The 21,155-nt window shown below is 33.4% G+C and overlaps 1 protein-coding gene across 2 annotated transcripts in view; it reads right to left on the reverse strand.

The window, feature by feature from the left end:
• LOC145263780 (excitatory amino acid transporter 1-like) overlaps positions 1-21,155 on the reverse strand; it is a 605,619-nt gene that overhangs the window by 79,903 nt on the left and 504,561 nt on the right. For both annotated transcript variants that reach the window (XM_080120835.1, XM_080120834.1), the window contains one exon: positions 6,947-6,989. In XM_080120835.1, coding sequence (XP_079976961.1) covers positions 6,947-6,989 — 43 coding nt within the window. The remainder of the gene's footprint in view (positions 1-6,946; positions 6,990-21,155) is intronic.

The following is a 21,155-nucleotide window of genomic DNA, read 5'->3' on the forward strand; positions in this document are numbered from 1 at the left end:
CTATCATTCTGTATACTTATCTATCTAGCTATCTATATATTAATCTATCTATTTATTCAATTATCTTTTATTTATGTATCTATATATGTATGTATGTATCTATCTCTCTATCTCTCTATCTATCTATTAATCGATGTATCTATTAATCGATCTATTTGTTTATATGTATAAGGATCATCTATATACACATTTCTTATAAGATGATATAATACACTGTGTATAGATTTTCAGTACATACATTAACAAGTTTTATACGAAAGGACTTAAGTTACGATTATATTGATGATTACCTGCGGGTATTATGGATTTCAGTGTAACTTTCTACAATGCTCAAAATCTTGTAAAAAGTAGTAAACATATACTTGCGCGCGCGCACACACACATACATATGTATATATGTATGTATATATATATAGATGTATATAATATATTTATACATATATATATATATGTATATATATATTTATATGCATATGTATATGTACATATATGTATATATATGTATATAAATGTATATATATGTGTGTATATATATATGCATATATATGGATATATATATATATGTATATATATGTATATATGTATATTTATATATATATATGTGTGTATATACACTTATAATTATAACATATATATATTAATGATATATGAAATAATTTTTTTCAATCGGCTCGAGTATTTAAGCTCAATTAGAACACTTTAACACTTTCAGAACAACATATATATGAGTAGTTTAACATCTTATGTCTCTGATGAATTGTTTTGTTCTCGTACGTCATTGATCATAATACGTGTATAACTAAATAAACAATTTAAAAAGAAATATATATATATATATATTTTTCTAGTATATACTGTTTTAAAATCTACGAAACAGCTACATGGTTAGCACCTGATGGTCCCCGCTTTCTATTAATAAAATTTTAGTTAAGGTCTTCTCTTTTCATCCTTATGTAGTTAAATTCTGTTTTAAAATTGAAGACTTTTGCGAAATCGGCTTATGCATGTGCTGAGTCTATTTCTATTTAACAATTTTAGTAAAGGCTTTTTTTTTCTTCATCCTTATATAAATGAATTCTCTTTGGTCATTATAAACATTTTTAGAAGTCGGATTACATAGGTGCTAAGTCTGCGGTAGGTTTAAGTTAATATTTTTCCCCCTCCCAGGAATTTAAACTGTGTTCTTTATTTTTATTTTTGCATTTCTTTTATTCAAAGCTTCTTTGGACTATATATATCTCTATATAGATAAAATGAACTCATTTTTCTCGTCTGATTTTGACATTAATAGGATTAAAAATCAAGATATTTCATGCAAATACATTATGCACAAACGGCAGAACAATATCTGAGGTTTGTTATAGGCTTATTAGTTTTCAAATTCCTCGATAATCTTAGATTTCTATACTTTTTCTGCTGAGAAGTCACGGCCAAAATCGGTTAAGATCAATGGAAGTGGTAAAATATTTCTCTCTAATAAATTCCTCCTCCCCCTGCCACCACTTAACACCGTTTGGAGATCGTTCACAAGGAACAGTTGAGAAGAGAACACCGGTTTGGCTTCGTAGTTCTATCATGTGAAGTGATTTAAAATCACTAAACTAAGCTGCAGTGCTCTGTGGCGTAGTGGTTAGGGTGCTGGACAATTCGCATTATATTTTCACGTTCGCGCCGACCTACCATAGTGGTTTCTTTTTTTTTTTTTTCCTAAACAACTGGAATGGACTTTTCTTGGTGGCCGAACTGTTAACGTTGCAGATGTTTTTGTTTTTTTTCACACTTTATTTTCCTACTTTTACTCATGACTCCGGGTTGGATCCTTCCTACTTACCTACCATAACATTTTTTAAAACTCCCCCCCTCCCGTCCCGGAAACAAACACTCGGGCAACGCCGGGTAACCCCGCTAGTATATATATATATATATATATATATATATATATATATATATATATATATATAGATAGATAGATAGATAGATAGATAGATATATGTGTGTGTATATATATATGTATATATATATATTATTTTTAAAATGTAATTATCCACTGACACGTGTTTCGTCGTCTACGACTCATCAGAGTGGCTGTATCTAACAAGCTAGATACAGCCACTCTGATGAGTCGTAGACGACGAAACACGTGTCAATGGATAATTACATTTTAAAAATAATATATATATATATATATATATATATATATATATATATATATATATATATATATATATATATATATATATACCGGGGTACCAAATTGGTTAAAGGGAAAATTATTCTCTGCTCGCAGTTAGGTAAAAATGCGCACTCGTAAATAATTGAATTCATTCAAAACCTATGGCTAAAACCAAAACAAATCATACACACACACACACACACATATATATATATATATATATATATATATATATATATATATATATATATATATATATTTGCTTTTGGAGTGGAACCTACTGATACTAGGTAAGTAAATATTTTAGTACTGGCATTTAAAATTGTCCCAGATTCTTTGAAATTCATTCCGTTATTTTTATACATCTTATGAGATGACTGCGCATTTTTTATCATTTCAGGTTCAAATGAACAGCTACATCTGGAACTGAAATACACCTTATTAAAACCTGATTGCCACAGATGATTAATTTGAAATGTGCAAACTGGCCATGAGGATACTTTAGAATAAGTATATGCAATAAAACTCTGTTTAAAACTGAGGCGAAAATGACACGGAAACGTATAGAATGCTTCAGAGTGATTTTGGACAAGCTTGCATTAATCGAGTGGCAATTCCTGAGTGTCGTAAGAGATTCAAAGAAGGCAGGGAGTGTATAAGGGATAATGAGAGGCGTGGGAGGAGTAAGGAAATCAGAACACTAGAGTTGGTTGGCGAAACAAAGAATTGTATGGATAAGGTCCATTGTGTGTCTACGGAGGCAATACGAGAACAGTTTGATGTCAGGGGGTGAAATATACACGCAATTATTAGCGAGGAACTGAAGATGGGGAAGATGTGCGCGAATGCACCAGTCCACAACTGCATCCTTGTCACAGACTATTTGAGCAAGATGGGCATCAAGACAGTTCTGTACCCTCCCTGTAGTCCAGAGCTTGCTTCTTGTGACTTTTGCTGATTCCCTAAGCTCAGGGTAACATTAAAGGCTTTCATTATGAGACAACTGAGGAGATGAAGTAGGTTGTGGCGAAGGTCAACGATATACTCTGACAAGAAGACTTCCATGGGGTTTTTTTCAGAAGTTATTGGTACGGTACAATTGTATTGCAGCCGGAGAAGATTAATTCGAAGGTGACTAGAGTTTCAAGTGCGTACACGTTCAATGACTTCCTAGATAGAAAACTTTGGGATAACGAAAAAGAGCTTGACATAGGATATAAATATATCGATAGCTTCAAAAATAACTACCGAGATAGCTTTTAATATCACTATTTAGATAGTTAAAATATCTTTATATACATAACATGTGACAGCTCTTGAAATATATAAATATCACTACTAGGGTAACTTTAAATATCGCTAAAAGGATAGATTAAAATTTAATTATATATATATATATTTGTTTTTATATATATATATATATATATATATATATATATATATATATTTGTTTTTAAATATCACTGTGTATATAAAAATATCACCATATAGATATATATGTAAATATCATGGCATAGATAGTTTAAAATATCACTACATATATCGTTTTAAATATCGCTATATATGTAGTTTTAAATATCATTAAATATATAATTTGAAATATCATTAAACAGATAGTTTTAAATATCGCTTAAGATATAGTATTAACTATCACTACATAGTTTTTAATATCACTACATAGATAGTTTAGATATCATTTCTTAGGTGGGTTAAAATATCACTATATTAATTGGTAAAAATATCACTATGTTAATGGTTTTAAATGTCATTATATCAATGGTTTTAAATGTCATTATATTAATGGTTTTAAATATCGCTATATTAATGTTTTTAAATATCACTACATTAATGTTTTTAAATATCACTATATTAATGGTTTTTACTGTCATTATATTTATGGTTTTAAATATCGCTATATTAATGGTTTAAAATTTCATTATATTAATGGTTTTTAATATCACTATATTAATGGTTTTTAATGGCATTATATTAATGGTTTTAAATATCACTATATTACTGGTTTAAAACACCATTGTATTAATCGTTTAAAATGCCATTATGTTAATGGTTTTTAGTGTCATTATATTAATGGTTTTAAAGATCACTATATTAATGGTTTTAAATATCACTATATTAATGTTTTTTAATGTAATTATATTAATGGTTTTAAATATCATTATATTAATTGTTTAAAATGTCATTATAATTATGGTTTTAAATGTCATTAGATTAATAGTCTTAAATATCACTTTATTAATGGTTTTAAAGATCACTATATTAATGGTTTTTAATATCACTGTATTAATAGTTTTAAATATCACTCTATTAATGGTTTAAATATCGCTATCTTGATAGTTGTAAATATCCTTTTTTTAACTAATAGGTATTCTAAAGTAACATGCATCTGCAAGTTACACGTATTTGCAAGTTGCATGTATTTGCAAGTTAAATGTATTTTCAAGTAACATTTATTTTAAAGTAACATGTATTATAAGAACATGTATTTACAAGTCCCAGGTAATTAAGAGGTATTTTCAAGCAACATATACTTTAAAGTTACATGCATTTTCAAGTTATATATGTTTCTAAGTAACATAGTAACGTGTGCTTTCTAGTTTCAACTATTAAAAAAACATGTATTTTTAAACAACAGGTATTTTAAGTGACAGTTATTTTCAAGTAACATGTCTTTACACGTAACATATATTTTCAAGTAACATCTATTGTCAAGAAACATTTATATTCAGGTAACATGTATTTTCAAGTCACATGCATATTAAAATAACATGTATGTATAAGTAACATGTATTTTGATGAAGTATGTATTTTCAAGTCACAGGTTATTTCAATAAACAGACATGTTCTAATAACATATATTTTCAAGTTAAATGCATTTTCAAGTTACATATGCTTCTAAGTAACATATGCACTTAGAAACACATGTAACTTGAAAATTAATGTTTCTTAAGTAACTTAAGAAACATTAATTTTCAAGTCACAAATTTTTTCAAGTAACATCTATTTTTAAGTGACAGGTACTTGTAAGTGACAGGTATTTTCAAGTAACCTTTATTTTAAAGTAACATGTCTTACAAGCAACATGTATCTTCAATAAAGATGTAATTTCCAGTAACATGCATTTTAAAAGTAACATGCATGCAATAAAATCCAATACATTCTAGTAACTTGCATTTAAAACACATGTATTTTGAAATAACGTCTATATTTATGTAACATGTATTTTAAACTATATGTACTTTAAAGTAAAGTTATTTTCAGGTAACGTGTATTTTCTAGTAAGAAATATTTTAAAGCAACATGTATTTTCTAAGAAACGTGTATTTTCAAAAAAATATTTTCAATCAACAAATATTTTCAAGTAACATGTTTTTTAGTAACGTATATCTTACTGTAACAAGTATTTTACAATGAAATGTACTTTTAGTAACAGGTAATTTCAAGTAACATGTATTTTTACGTCATATTACATTCATGTTACATGCAATTTCATATAACATTTATTTTTATATGCCATGTATTTTTCAGTAACAGGTATCGCCGAGTAAGATGCATTTTCAAGTAACATGCATTTGCAGATAACACGTATTTGCAGATAACACGTATTTGCAGATAACACGTATTTGCAGATGACACGTATTTGCAGATAACACGTATTTGCAGATGACACGGATTTTCTTGAACAACAGGAATTTTTACGCAACATGATTTTCAAGAAAAATGTTTTTCACGCAAACATACATTTTCAAGAAATGTGTATTTTCAAGAAACATGTTTTTCAAGAAACAGGTGTTTTCAAGAAACATATATTTCCAAATAACATGTATTTACAGATAACACGTATTTTCTTGTAACAGGTATTTTCAAGTAACATGTTTTTCAAGAAACATGTTTTTCACGAAACATGCATTTTGAAGAAACGTGCATTTTCAAGAAACATGTTTTTCAAGAAACGTGTTTTTTCAAGTAACATGTATTTACAGATAACACGTTTTTTTTATAAAAGGTATTTTCAAGTAACATGTTATTCAAGAAATATGCATTTTCAATAAACATGTATTGTCAAGAAACATGTTTTTCAAGAAATATGAATTTTCAAGTAATATATATTGCAGATGACACGGATTTTCTTGTAACATGTATTTTTAAATAACATGTTATTCAAGAAACATTTTTTACGAACCATGCATTTCAAGAAACGTGTACTTTCAAGAAACATCTATTTCAAGAAACATGTATTTTCAAGTAACATGTATTTACAGATAAGACGAATTTTCTTGTAACAGGCATTTTTAAGTTACTTGTTTTTCAAAAAACATGTTTTTTCACGAAACATGCATTTTGAAGAACCATGTATTTTGAAGAAACGTGTATTTTCAAGTAACATGTATTTTCAAGTAACATGTTTTTCAAGAAACATGTATTTTCAAGTAACATATATTTGCAGATAACACGTATTTTTGTGTAACAGGTATTTTCAAGAAACATGTATTTTCAAGAAACATGTATTTTCAAGAAACATGTCGCTTGTTTAGGAATTTCTGATAATAGAAGCTTGTGTCTTAGTTGGTAATTTTACTCGTTCTAAATCCCGTTGTATTTCCACACTTTTTTTTAAATTTAATTTTTTCAGGTTTTCTGATTTTATTTTCTCGCCTGCAAATGGAATTCGTGACTAACAGAAAGAACATGAATAGTTATTATAATGGTGTAAAGTTGTGATATTTCGAGGACAAAGAAAGAACTTTTACTTACTGAATCAAAGCAAGATGTAATGATGTTATCTGGGAACATGTTTCTGTAAAAAACAAAAAAAGATACAAAGATAAATACTTCGACTCAAATACACAATATCACAGGCAACCTTAAAAAGAAAACGTAAACACATTACAATCTGGCGTTGCTAGAACTGCCGACTGTCAACACGACGATTCTAGGTTCAATCCTTGGCTTGGGAGAGATGCTAGTCTAGCGGCACTGATGATTTGTGATACAACGAAACAGGACTGTATGTCGATGACTACAAATATATTTTAAGCCCCCCTCTTTGGGTAGAGCACTGTCGTAAATAATCTCACCTACTACTTAATTGGCGGAAAATGCGAAGCTCGTTGTTTGTTTGTTTACGAACAGGCGATTTGAGCACTACAAATGTGGTGGCGGGTGTTTATTTAAATAGACATACCGACGAGTTATTAACGGGCGTCGATTCCATGGTCGAGTGGGAGAACAGCCGACTGTCAACACGACGATTCTAGGTTCAATCCTTGGCTTGGGAGAGATGCTAGTCTAGCGGCACTGATGAGTTGTGATACAAATAAAAACAGGACTGTATATCGATGACTACAAAAAATATATATATATATATATATATATATATAGATATATATATATATAACTATTTCATTTATTCACATAAATTTACTATACGAAAGTATAGATTTATGCGTAAACTTTAAGTATTTACTTCAAAAGTGCTCAATACGTAGGTAGAGCTAGGTACTAATTTATAAAATATATATGGCGATTAAGCTACACTGAATATTCTGCGTTTTATCCAACTATAGGATTCGTCAGGCTTATGCGCTTGACGAATCCTATAGTTGGATGAAACGCAGAATATTCAGTGTAGCTTAATTGCCATATATATTTTATAAATTAGTATATATATATATATATATATATATATATATATATTTATAATTATCCATTGACACGTGATTCGTTGTCTACGACTCATCAGCGTGGCTGGATCTAGCGAGATTTGCAATCCGGTGGCAAAGGTTTAGGCTTCTTATCATGGGATTCCTATGTCGAATCTCGCTAGATTCAGGCACTCTGACGAGTCGTAGACGACGAAACACGTGTCAGTAGATAACTATATTTTATAAACAATACATATGCTGCTCTCCATGTGGGGGTACCAAATTGGGCAAAGATAAAATTATTCCCAACTCGCATTTAGGTAAAAATATACTTTCGTCTGAATAATCGAATTTATCCAAAAAGTATCGCAAACAAAAATAAACGAACAATACATATATATATATATATATATATATATATATATATATATATATATATATATATATAAACAAGAACATGTACATAAAACGCGATACATCGAGCAGTCGCGCGAGATAGCCCAGTGGTAGATTTTTAAGCTACTAAGCATGAGTCCCAATTTCGAATCTCGCTAGTTTCAGCCACTTTAATAAGTCGTAGACGACGAAACAATTGTCTGTGGATACATATATTTAAAACCATATATATGCCGCTCTCTATTTGTCTCTATCAGTATCTATCTATCTATGTATCTACTGATATGTAAAACTCACTTTGCGTGGGTGTTTGAGCTCCTTCCTCATAGTTTCCGAAATATATCGTTCGCAAATTTCACACAAAGGTAATATATAAGTCTTGCAATGTCCTTAAATATTTTTTTGTAAAAAAATTCATCACATAAGTATCGAAAATAGAAAAACGCCGATATGGAACAGAGTCTTTCTTCGCTTATAGATAAAAAAAATTACAAAGGAACTTTTTACTAACCAAGACTGGTGTAACGTAAGATATTCCTCTGTAAAACTTCTTCTTTTTTCAACTATGAAAGAAGAAAGACTATGTTTAAGATGGTCAAACACAAATACCAGCTGACCTGATATTGTTAACAAACAGATACAGAAATTGATAAACGATATTATCATCATTATATCTGTCTCTCTCTCTCTCTCTCTCTCTCTCTCTCTCTCTATATATATATATATATATATATATATATAGATATATATTTATATTTATATATATATTATATACGAGGGGTGTGATATAAGTAATGACCCTGAACCACTTCCAGTTGTTTGATCTAGCTGAAATTTTGCATGGGCAATGATTTATATCTCTACGGGTTATGTGGCAAATTACAGATCTGAACTAATTGTAGTTGTTGTTTTACAGGCATTTGAACTGAGTCAGGTGTGAAATGGAGCCTGTTGAATGTCGAGCAGTGGTCCGGTTTTGATATTGAAAGACATTTTTTATGAAATGAAAGAAACTTATGGTGATAATGCCCCATCATATGACCTTGTAAAACACTGGCATCGTGAATGAAAACATGGCCGGACCTCTGTAGAAACAGCTCCCAGACCAGCCCCCCCCCCTTCTGCTATTGATGAGGCATCTGTCCGTCAAGTTGAAGTTGCCATTTTGGAAGATCGGCGCATTACTATTCGCCAATTAGCCTAATATGTCAAAATTAGTACAGGGTCTGTAGAAACTATCATTCATGACCATTTGCATATGCATAAGGTGTCTGTCAGATGGATTTCCAGGTTGCTCACACCATTCCAGAAGCGAGAACGCGTCGAGTGCCCGAGGAGAATTTGATGTGCTAAGAAGATGAATCAAATTTTTTTCCAAAGACTGATTACACAGGATGAAACTTGAGTCCATCACTATTATCCAAAGACCAAGCCCAGTCAATGCAGTGGAAGCACTTGGACTCACCACCTCCAAAGAAGGCAAGTGTGCAGCCCTCCGCTGGCAAGGTAATGCTCACAGTCTTCTGGGACCAGGTCGGAGTAGTGATGACAGATTTAATGGCAAAGGGTACCGCAATTACAGGAGCCTATTATGCTTCACTTTTGAGGAAATAAAAGGATACTATCAAAATCAAGAGGCGGGGCAAGATCAGCAAAGATACCCCCCTCCTGCCGGACAACGCTCCGGTCCACAACTCGCATGTCGCCAGATAAGAAGCACAAGCGTGTGGTTATGAAATCTGCCCCATCCTCCCTACTCTCCTGGCCTTGCGCCCTCTGACTTTCACCTTTTCCCATCCATGAAGTTGTTTTGGAAAGGAAAGCGTTTCCCAGATGATGCAGGCTTGATTTCTTAAGTCACGTCGTGGTTGGAGGACCAACCTGGGGGGTTCTACCAAAACGGTCTCCAGAGCTGCATCAAACGATGGGAGAAATGCATAACACTGGGTTGTTTCTATGTAGAGAAAGACTAATAACTGTGCCAAGTTTCGTAGCTCTACTGATATGGGAAGTGGGTCAGGGGCCAGGGGCATTACTTATTGCACGCACCTCGTATATATATATATATATATATATATATATATATATATATATATATATATATATATATATATATATATATACCGAATTGCATGTTGTATCCACGTGTATTCCTTTTTAATATATTTAAATATGTATGAATAAAAAAATCAATACGAAACGAATATATAAATGTTTATATCTTTTCTGTATTTATTTCCTGTGTGTTGACGTGTAGGAATACAAAAAGTCTTTTGAAAAAAAAAAAACAAGAATGTTTCCTTCAAAAGGATTTACACTGAGGAAGATCGAAGGATCGGTCGAAAATATGTCCTTTTTCCAGTCCTCTTTGCACATTCAACAGAGGTCTGGATAGTGCTTTAGCCTCTCTCTCTTCCTGTTCTCCTTGACTCGCACACTAGATCTCGAGTGAGTTTACGGTATCATACACCCAAATTATGGGGGGGGGCATGGGGACAAGGGGGTTAACTTACAATAATAGAGTTCCAGTTTTCATGATTCTACCTGATTTTCCTTTTCAGTGTCTGTATGTCTGGCTTGTGCCTGTAGCTCATGTGTGTTAGTTTCTGCCTTCAAGGATTTTCCTCAATATATCAGCCGTTTTCATTATTGGTATACGTTGTATCTTCTTAGCTATCCCTCTGATGCCCAGCTCTTCCATTCTTTTTTCAAAGTTTTACGGTATTGTTCCTAGCCCGCCAGCAATCTGTGGTGTTATATTGACTGTCTTCATCTTCCTGTTTCCTTTATTCTCTCTGGCCACTTCCATATATTTTCTACTATTCTCTCTCGCCTTGATCATCACACTGTGGTCTGCTGGTAGGCAAAATCTACAATTTGGCAGGACCTTTCCTTCTTGTTAACTGTTATTACATTCTGGCCTCTTACGTTGATGGGGTTATCCGTTTGTACGTCTATGTTCCATACGATTTTTTTTACTTTCATTTTCAAGTACTTCATCTGATTTGTACGATTTGTTTCAGTGTTTTAGATGCAGTTATCTGCATAATTCCCAATTTACTGCTTTCCCAACTTGATCGTGTCTATTTTTAATTGTTTTTTTCGCAAGTTTTCTGTATTTATTATCATGTGGTTTATTGTTTCGTCTCTTTGTCCGCACAGTCTCCATTTGTTATTTTCTTGTGTCTTGTAAATTCTCGAATTATTATTATTATTATTATTATTATTATTATTATTATTATTATTATTATTATAAATTCTGATGACCCAAATAGAAAATAAATCACCGATGACTTTTCCATTATTGATTAGATGATTCCGTTAGAATGCATTGACTTTTTTTTCCGCGAAAACTTAAAGAAAAGCATACGAATTTATTATCCTATAACAGATATTGCTATTCAGCATAAAACGACAAAGGAAAGAGTGATATGTCCTGGAATAGAAAAGAAAAATCCTAGCTGATTATAAGCTCCATTAACAGTGACGTCACTCGCATGTCTATGACGAATATTGAGTTTTGCAATGTAAATAATATCGCTGGAATAATGGCTAAAATATCGTCGATCCTTTATTGGGGCAAACAACATTTCTATGAATAGATTTCACTTTTTTTTTTATCTACCTCGCCATAACACGCAACCGGCCTCTTCTCATAATATGTTTATCTCCAATGTTCAGAGCGAACTCTTTATTTGCCGTAAAAACAATTGTCTTTCTTATCTGTGCATACAAGCAGCACGGAAATATTCTATAGTGAATCGAACAATTCAAAGCCGGGCGAAAAGAATGACAAAAGAGACTATCAAATAATGTTAGATCTAGTAAACAAACGAGAAATTGCCTGGTCATCATCTACGTTTTATCTAATACTAGCAGATGTACCTGGCGTTGCCCGGTGTTAAATGTAACGTTAAATTCCTTTTTAAAAAAATAAAGTATCCTAAAAAAAAATAGAACGAAACAGAGGCATGTGCATGTAGTGTCGTTTTACTTACAAGAAATGTCTTGTAAGTAAATAATACTCGAGTTGAAATCGAAACCAAAATCTGAAAACAGTGAGTACAGGTACGATGACACTTATACTAGCTTGCCACGAAATTTAAAAAAAGTGTTTTCAAACCTACTTATTCTTAACTTAAGATTACTGTAATGTCAACCATTTGCGCATGCACAGTCATAGCACAGATAATAAAAAGATAAAAAAAAATCCCCATGTAAATGTAAATGATCCTTTAGTGTGTACTTTTGTTTAATTTTTGCTCTTAGAAACCCTTTTTTACCGGATGAACGTTGATTAAAATATTTTCCATATGTCTCAATATCCTATATATGAAACTTCAAGTCTTCAGATGAAAAAGTCCTTGAGTATATAGGTTGAGAATTGTCCTCCCACACATTCTCTCTTTTATAGATAGATAAATACATAGATAATATACAATATTTTTGGACATTTTTGCTTTTTTTTTTCGAATGATTGTTTTTTTTTTATTATTTCGTCCAGGAAAATGCAGCTTACGAAACACTTGATATTGGGAATAGTTCATTATACAGCGACCTTTATTTTTGTCACGGCAAGTACACATTCTCTATAATGTCAGAATTTTTTTTTGTAAGTTTATATTGATTGTATTTGTCTAGATATATCACTAAATTCTCTTCCTGATTCTATTCCCTATCTCTCTATATATACGTTACCTCGTCTGTTTGCCTATGCTCCTGTGTGAAGAACGGTCTATACCAAACTCCTCTGCTAATTTTTGGTCTACAGACGTGATATATAATAGAAAGACGATTTGACATGTGGAATAAATTCGATTTTTTTTTTAAGTCAGAAAATACTTGCTACGAAGGGGTAAAAAATTGAAAAAAGATAAAAAAAAAAGATATCAAGTGCCAAAAATGTCATATTTTTTTAGTGCACTGAAAATGCATTTACAGAAATTGCTGGACAAGACTTGAAATATTACAGAAGGTAAACATTAAGTAATTGTCTTTAGGACTCAAATGGAAAAGTTTTATGCATAGATGATCCATCCATCAATGAATACAACATATCGAGGGGCATAGCTATATTGACAGCCCCGTCCCATCAGGTTTTTATTTATTTACATTTTCACCCCAAACAAGGCACATTGCTACTTTGGTGTAGGGGCTACTATCAGGGACATAAGCTACTGGGATACTATGTAGGGAGTTGCGCAGTAAGATGTCGGTTCACGTTACATTAGAACTTCTGCTTGTCAGTACAGTTGGGGAAGCAGGGACCTGGAATAGAATTCCAAAGTCTAGCGGTTCTGGGGAAGAAACTACTAGAGTAGAAAGCTCTTTTACATCCAGGGATATCTACTGTGTGGGGATGGGATTTAGCTGCCTGTCGGGTTTGTCGAGCGTGTTTACGTAGTGGGGGCACAAGTGATTGCAGTTCGTCAGAGCATTCACCATTAAAATACTTATAGAACAAGCAGAGGGACGCAATATTTCGTCGGTGAGACTGAGGCTGCAGATTAGATGGCAGTTCAGGAACTATCAGGTTGGCGACTCTCTTTTGAACCTTGCCAAAGAGGGAGAGACTAGTAGCAGATGCACCAGCCCAAATATGACAACAATACTCCATACATGGCGAATGGTGGACTTATAGAAGTACAGGTTTGCAAATTATCATTAAGTTTTATATAATAAATACCCGAAAACAAATACCCACCACCCACTTATTTGGTGGAGGAGGCGTTTCCTTGCTGCTTCGGTTGCTTAGAGATTTGGATAGAAAATACTAGTTAAGAATCTGTTTTTGACAATCAGTCCGACAAATGATCGGCGAGAAACTGGCCAGTACTTCTCAGACTGAGGTACACAACCTGCGTATTAACTAGAAGTACCACCCTCAAAGGCCATGCGACCCGGATTTTGAGTGGGACACTTTTATTACTTGTTGCCTGAGGCGTCTCTACCGGGAAATGATGATGGGTTGCCAAAGCATTTTTTGCTAGGCCAGAGTGTCCCTTCTTTAGGAAGGGGGGGGCTCGACGTCCCCACTTTTCGACTTAGTGTCACATGATGGTGAGTTAGCCTTCAACTCAATATCTACCCAAATCTGATGACGTCACGTGGTTGGCATTTTCGGTCCGATAAGAAAAATTCCTGTGCACATATCTTCTTTCTTCTGAAAACTCCCTCTTTCTAACAACCATTTTATATATTGATGTGTCACTATTCATGTAAGCCCAGCATTAATACAGCAACATCACGTCAGAATTAGATACCTCTTGTAATTGATTTATGGATTGAGTCAATGTGTCTATTTCTCGGTGCATCCATTATTTGACGCCGAAATACAATACCTATTGTAAATAATTAATGGATCGTTTGATTTCGCTGTTTCACAACATATCGATCCTTTTTCTATTATTTAATGCCGAAACACAATGGCATACGTAAATGATTAATCATTGGACTATTATGTTTGTTTTACAATAAATCATTTGCTGTTGCCTAATAAGACTGCCGGAAGATACTGGCATACTAACCTAAAACGCACCAAACATTGATGTTATTGTATTATTGTAAAGTTGTGACCCTTTGGCTGTGATCATACCGTAGTATATGTGTTAACTCTGACAAGCAGGGCAAAGGGTCAAAACATTATTATTATTATTATTATTATTATTGTTGTTGTTGTTGTTGTTGTTAATTGATTCTAGCGACAGCGGTCGCTGGATAGATTATTATGATTAGGAAAATAATCAATTAGATTGGGAAAAATTGATTGAAAGCTGAAATAATAATATCGCTACAAAAGTTATGTGAAAATAGAAAATAGATGTAAATATTATTTTTGGTTTGCATAAACAAATAACTAGATTGAGGTTACATCAGCTGTTGGTCTGAGACACGTAATAAAATGCAGCTTTGGGGAGATTCTAGTCAGTCGTTAGCTCGACATCAGAGAGAACCGACGACTCAAAAGGAGGAGTTCGTCTCTCCATGACGCAGGGAGCGGCGTGATCTCAGGCAGCCAAAATGTAAAGATGTCAGCTGAAATCATGAAAATAAATGTTCGTAAATAAGTCAGGTATGTGTTGTGTTATTTACATCTGTTAAAAAGAACTGTTTATCTACAACTGTTTCGATACGTCCACGTCAATCGTTTCCTGTTAGAACTGTTGCATAAATGTCAAAATATACACACTAGACGACCAATATATACACGCACGCATTACACGTACATGCATAAACAGATAAAATATAACACCCCACTATTTAACATATTTATATACACACACAACATAACATTATTTCCTTCAGCTTTGAAAAAATCAATTGAGTTTAGCAATGTTAAAAAATAAACAATTTTCGTTTAGAACAAAAAATAAATAAACAAATGAGTAAACATCTAAATGTCTAAGAAGACTTGAAGCATGACATATTTTATCAAAATTACTGTATTTGGAAATAAATCATTTGAAAGCTGTGTATATGCTGTAAAACAAAACCCTTAGCGCTTGCAACCTTGACGTGGTTAGGGGACTTGCGTGTCTCTAGAACCCGGATAGCTATGCTGGCGGGAGATTCGTCTTCTGGTAGGGTCACTCAAGCCAGGCAGGTTAAAGGGTAGAGATCAGACACAGAGCACTCACTGGTCCTCCTGGTTGGAGGTTAGAATAAGACCAAAACCCCAATTCTGTAAAAGAAAGAAAGTTGCAGAAACCGCAACGACATCTGTGGACATCTGGGTTCGGAAGGGTCCTCTTAAGTAGTGTCCATGACGCGAGCGGGTGAAAGCGTCTAGGAAACCAGTTCACCGACACATGGAAAAGATAGATTGAGGCTGAGACCAGGGCTGCTGCAAACATGGGCTGAACTGAGGAGGACCAGCCAGAAACGAATACGTTGGAGGAACGTCGTAGTGGCCCTTTGTTCCCCAGGGAGTCAAAAGGCATAAAAAATAACCAAACCAAACCACATTTTATTAGTGACTAGCACTCCTCCCCGTTTGGCAGGGTGTAAAATATGCTTACATGTGATATTTTATTCAGATTTTGCATTTATTGATATACGCTTAAATATGTTATTTTAATTAATCCAGATCTTGTATTTCCTATTATAGATTATTCTAAAAGTAAAAAGCAAAATTAAAAATTAAGCTGTTTTAACATATCATAGTATATTGGGCATGTGCAGAAGTAAAATATTTAATGTATTTTGTTCTTCTTACGTATTTTTTAAAATTTTTATCCCTCAGAAGCTAATTTTACTGACGTAAATCCAAATCTAATTTGTTCAACAAGTTCAAACCTTTTATATTTTATATATTAAGTTTTCAGTCTGTAGACTAAAAATTTATAGAGGAGTGTGGTAGAAATCGTTACCCACATATAGACATGCTTGCTTGGGCGTATAATCCGTCCATTTCGTCTTCTTTCCTATTTCATCGCCGCTTTGTCTTAAGTCCGATATACAAAGCCGCTGCTGCTATTCAACGAATACACAAGTTCAACAATATATTTTTTGTTTTAACTTATTTTAACGTGTTTTCTTTACAAATAAATGAAATTTAACTCCGTTAACTTAGAGAAAACTGATTTAAATATAAATATACAATACATAACTATAATCATATTTATAACCATATTTGCTGTTTAAGTAGCCTTCCTGTGGATTCTGATTTTACAGGCTTTACTTAAAAACATATTTTTTCTTCAAGGCGCGGGGAGGTAGAAACTTAGTTTTAGCGGTGCTCTTAGTAGAGCCTCCTTAATTTTAATTAGTGCTTGCAGTAGTGCTCTAGCGGTCTCCTGAATTTGATTGTTCCCACTCAGCTCTTAAAAATGTTTTCCTAATACAATTTAAGACAATATAATCTCAAAATCACTTTATTTGGACCATTTTTCTTCTTAGCCTTTAAGGACCAACGGGCAGACGAGAAATTTAAAAAGCGAAAATGTAGTTTTGTTTTTCAGATCCATGTAAGTGTTACAACACCCTCTTTTATATGGATATATAAACTTATTACCACACATAGTTGCACATGTTCAACTTTCATAAAATCATCACATTCCTACCTCTAATTACCATGCAAATGCATTTTCGAAGTAATTGCGACTTTGACGAAATACTTGTTGGTGAGCAGAGGTTCAGCGAATACGATTGCTGGGGTACAGTTTCCATGCCCAATCCGTCAGCTTAACATTTTGGAATTCCATTCCAGGTCACTGCTTCCCCAACTGTACTGACATGCATAAGTTCAAGTGCAACGTGAACCAACATCTCGCTGCCCTAATCCCTACATAGTACCCCAGTAGATGTTTCCCCTGATAGTAGCCCCCTACACCAAAATGGCAATGTGCCTTGTTTGGGGTGAAAATGTAATAAAAAAAAAAATAGATGTTTTCGTGCAACATCGTTTAAAATCATTACGCGTATGCACCGCTGTAAGAAGCATATACTATTATAACTGGCACATGTAATCAATAACTTGTTCACTATAATTCCAAAATGTCAATATTTCTAGGAAATTATGTAAGCTGCAGTGAATTAATCTTCTTGCATCGGAGCGAACATTAATTTTCCCGGTAAATGTCCATGTTAAATTTTCACGTTACATTTTCACGTTAAATTTTCGCGTTACATTTTCACGTTACATTTTCCCGTTAAATTTTCCCGTTAAATTTTCCTGTTAAATTTTCCCGTTAAATTCCCACCTTAAATTTTCATGTTAAATTCTCACGTTAAATTTTCCCGAAAAATTTTTCCGTTTAATTTTCACGTTAAATTGATGTTTTTAGATATGTGGAAATACGTGCCGGTTCTAACTCGATCCAGCTGGTTTGTTGATCGTCACTGAATATTATAAATAGTTCATTACAATATATTACAAATGAAAGGACGATGCATAAATGTCTCTTTCGATAATTATTAACTGCCGAACCGGAATAAAATGTTTACTTTTTTAACATTGATACCAATGAAACAATAAAGACATCGCGGTTCGATGACTCCGTTCAGTCTCGAACGACAACTGTAGGGGCAGCTGCGAGTGTAATTTTGAAGCAAGAGCCCTCGCAATCCCCAACCACGCATCTCCTGAATCGGCACTGCTTGGGTTCAGTGGCAAGGAGAAGTCTAGGACGACTGGAAACAATGCCGAGATAAGCGGAGAACACTTACAGCGCCTCGAACTTATAAATGGTCACCCATACTGACCAGGTTCAACGTTGCTTAACTTCGGTGATCTAACGGGAACCGTTGTATCGACGTTATTATGCCGTACCGCGTTGAGTTCATATATTACATAAATACATGCAACGCTATCCAGAGCTTACCGAATTTGTAACCGTTCTGAAGAGTAATAATACCAAATTAAGAACGTAATTTAATCTAAAAAGATTTAGTTGTTCAGCCTAGGAACATAAAGCTGTCTAAATTTGTTGATAGCAAGGGCCAAACATCTGCGTCTAATTACATTTGCTATGTACATCCACTATAAAACTAGGACAAACAATTCAGATCCGTGTAAACATAAAATTGCTTTGACTAACATTTTTTTTTCGTACAATTAGCGTGCTCTCTTTTAACACATAAATTATAATTCTTAAGTAATAAAACAATGTTTACCTCATTTTCATTCATAACCCTCTCGGATTATAACAACTTAAACGTCTTGGGCTACTGTGTAATGGAACCCGTTCTAAGAAGTAGACCCAGAGTTATTCAGAATGATTCTTTTTTCACATTATATTTAAAAACCGTCTTAGCAGATTGCGAATTAAATAAAGCAGTTATAAAAGAAAAAAAATCCGACATTTGAGGTCCACTACAGTAATATATTTGTGTTTTATTGCTAATTGAGTTAGTCCGAGGACATTATGTTTGATACGTTATGAATAAGTGTTGTATGCTCGTTAGAACCATATTCGTGGAGATACTTTAAAAACGACCATACGAGTGCCGACTATTTGACGCTTGAAAATGGTTTGCGATTGGTAGGCGGTTCGACATCTATTAGGTTAGAAACCCTTTTAGCAACCTATAAAAATATCATCACCTCTGGTCAGCCTCAAAAGACAATGGCTACCAAATATAAGAGTAGACGCGCTTATAATTGTAAGGCAATCGATTAGCCATCACTAACTACACCTCTTGTGTCAAAATTCACATCAAAATCTAAACAAATACATTTATTCTAGCAAGGAAACCGGAGTTCATTTGATGACCATAAAGTCTTTATTAAACAATGGCCGAGACGTGTGCCAGATCCGAATCATTATTGTGATTCAAGACCGTTTTTTAAAAGTAGGGAATCAGGAAAACACGATGCTGTTTTTTTTTTTCTGATTGGCCTGAAACTATGGCCGTGTTGTAGATATAGAGTACATGGAGATACATTTATCCAAGCTAGGTGACCGGATGTATTAATACTAAACAAGAAAAAAGATGTTGTTAGGTTTTTGGCGTGGCTACAAAGTTACTCTAATCAGCAACTTAGTTGTTTGTTGGCGTTCAAGAAGAAAATGATGTTCGTCACTAGAAGGCTCTACTCGACAAGCAAATTTTAGCTTCCTGTCCGCAGAAGAAATGCCACAACGTAATGGTATTAACTTCACTACTAAAACAGAAACATATAGCACAAGATAGAAGGTGTCGATAGCAAAATGCAGCGAGCTAGATGTATCATTCGAACCCTACCCTGTTTGAATATATCGTTAAATGGCAGTTTTAGTCATTTAGAACTGCTTTAAAGCTTCACCGCTCACTCATTCTCGCCTTAATTTCTAACAATTATTACAGTTTATAGATCATTTGAATTTAGATTATGAGGAATTTACTGGTGTTTTAAATCGTAAAAAAATCGTAAGAACGTGGGCGACGTTTTTATGACTGGTTTCCATAGCAACTACGTCGCCTCAACGCCTACTATTGCTACCAAGTCACCGCTCTCGCGAAAAGAAAAGTAAAAAGCGAAACAGAGAGAATAAAAGAACGAAAGGGGATAATTGGGGGATTTTATTGAAAGCATACGAGTGCTGTACATTGCCATTACATATGTGTATGTTCTGTTTATGGGGGCAAGATAATAAGACTAAAATTAAACAAAGAACAATTGAGTTTACTGGAAGATTGGAAAATCATGGATTACAATAGAAAATGCGATAAGGAAAATATTGCAGCATTAATAATGTTTTTTTTTTAATTCAATTTATAACATTATATAATAAATTCTTAATGCTGCAATTTTTAAGTTATAAACTTATACTTTTTTACTAGAATAGCGTGTCATTTTCTTTCCCCAGTTATAACAACTAGTCCTTTACTTTTCCATGTTTAAGCTTAACCATATTACTTTTCATTCTCGCATTTTTCTATTGTAATTACTAGGGCTGTGACAGCAGAATATTCTTTTCATTCTTTGACTTTATATCCGACACAGTAAGACACAGTCAATGAACCGAGAACCACGTCAGTTTATATAAAAACATATAAGGTATTAACGGATCTATACCCAAGAGTCAAAACAACGAAAAGAATATGCTGTTGTCACAGCCCTATTTAGTACACTTTGATGAGCCGCTTCGTCAACACTACAAAGATAACATCAACTTCACATATCTTCGACTTATATGAAGTATCAAAATGTTATGCGGTGCACGTTGTCAACGTTGATAGCCTTCAAACATCTGGGTTTTTTTTTCATGAATGTAACTAGTTTATCTCTCTTTCTCTCTCGTCTATCTCTCTCTCGTCTCTCTCCTCTCTCTCTCTCTCTCTGTTTCTATAATTTTTCTCTTCTTCTTCGCCCTGTTTCTCCTTTCTTTTTCCGTTTACTTTTTTTTATTTTCGTCCGTAATTCGTTCTAGTAAGTTTTCTTGTGCTTAATAGTTTTCAACAATACTTTTTAATCCATATTTATCATACAATCCTTGAAC

This window comes from Euprymna scolopes, chromosome 39, assembly GCF_053919585.1.
Source record: "Euprymna scolopes isolate OS-2025 chromosome 39, ASM5391958v1, whole genome shotgun sequence".
Taxonomy (NCBI): Eukaryota; Metazoa; Mollusca; class Cephalopoda; order Sepiida; family Sepiolidae; genus Euprymna; species Euprymna scolopes.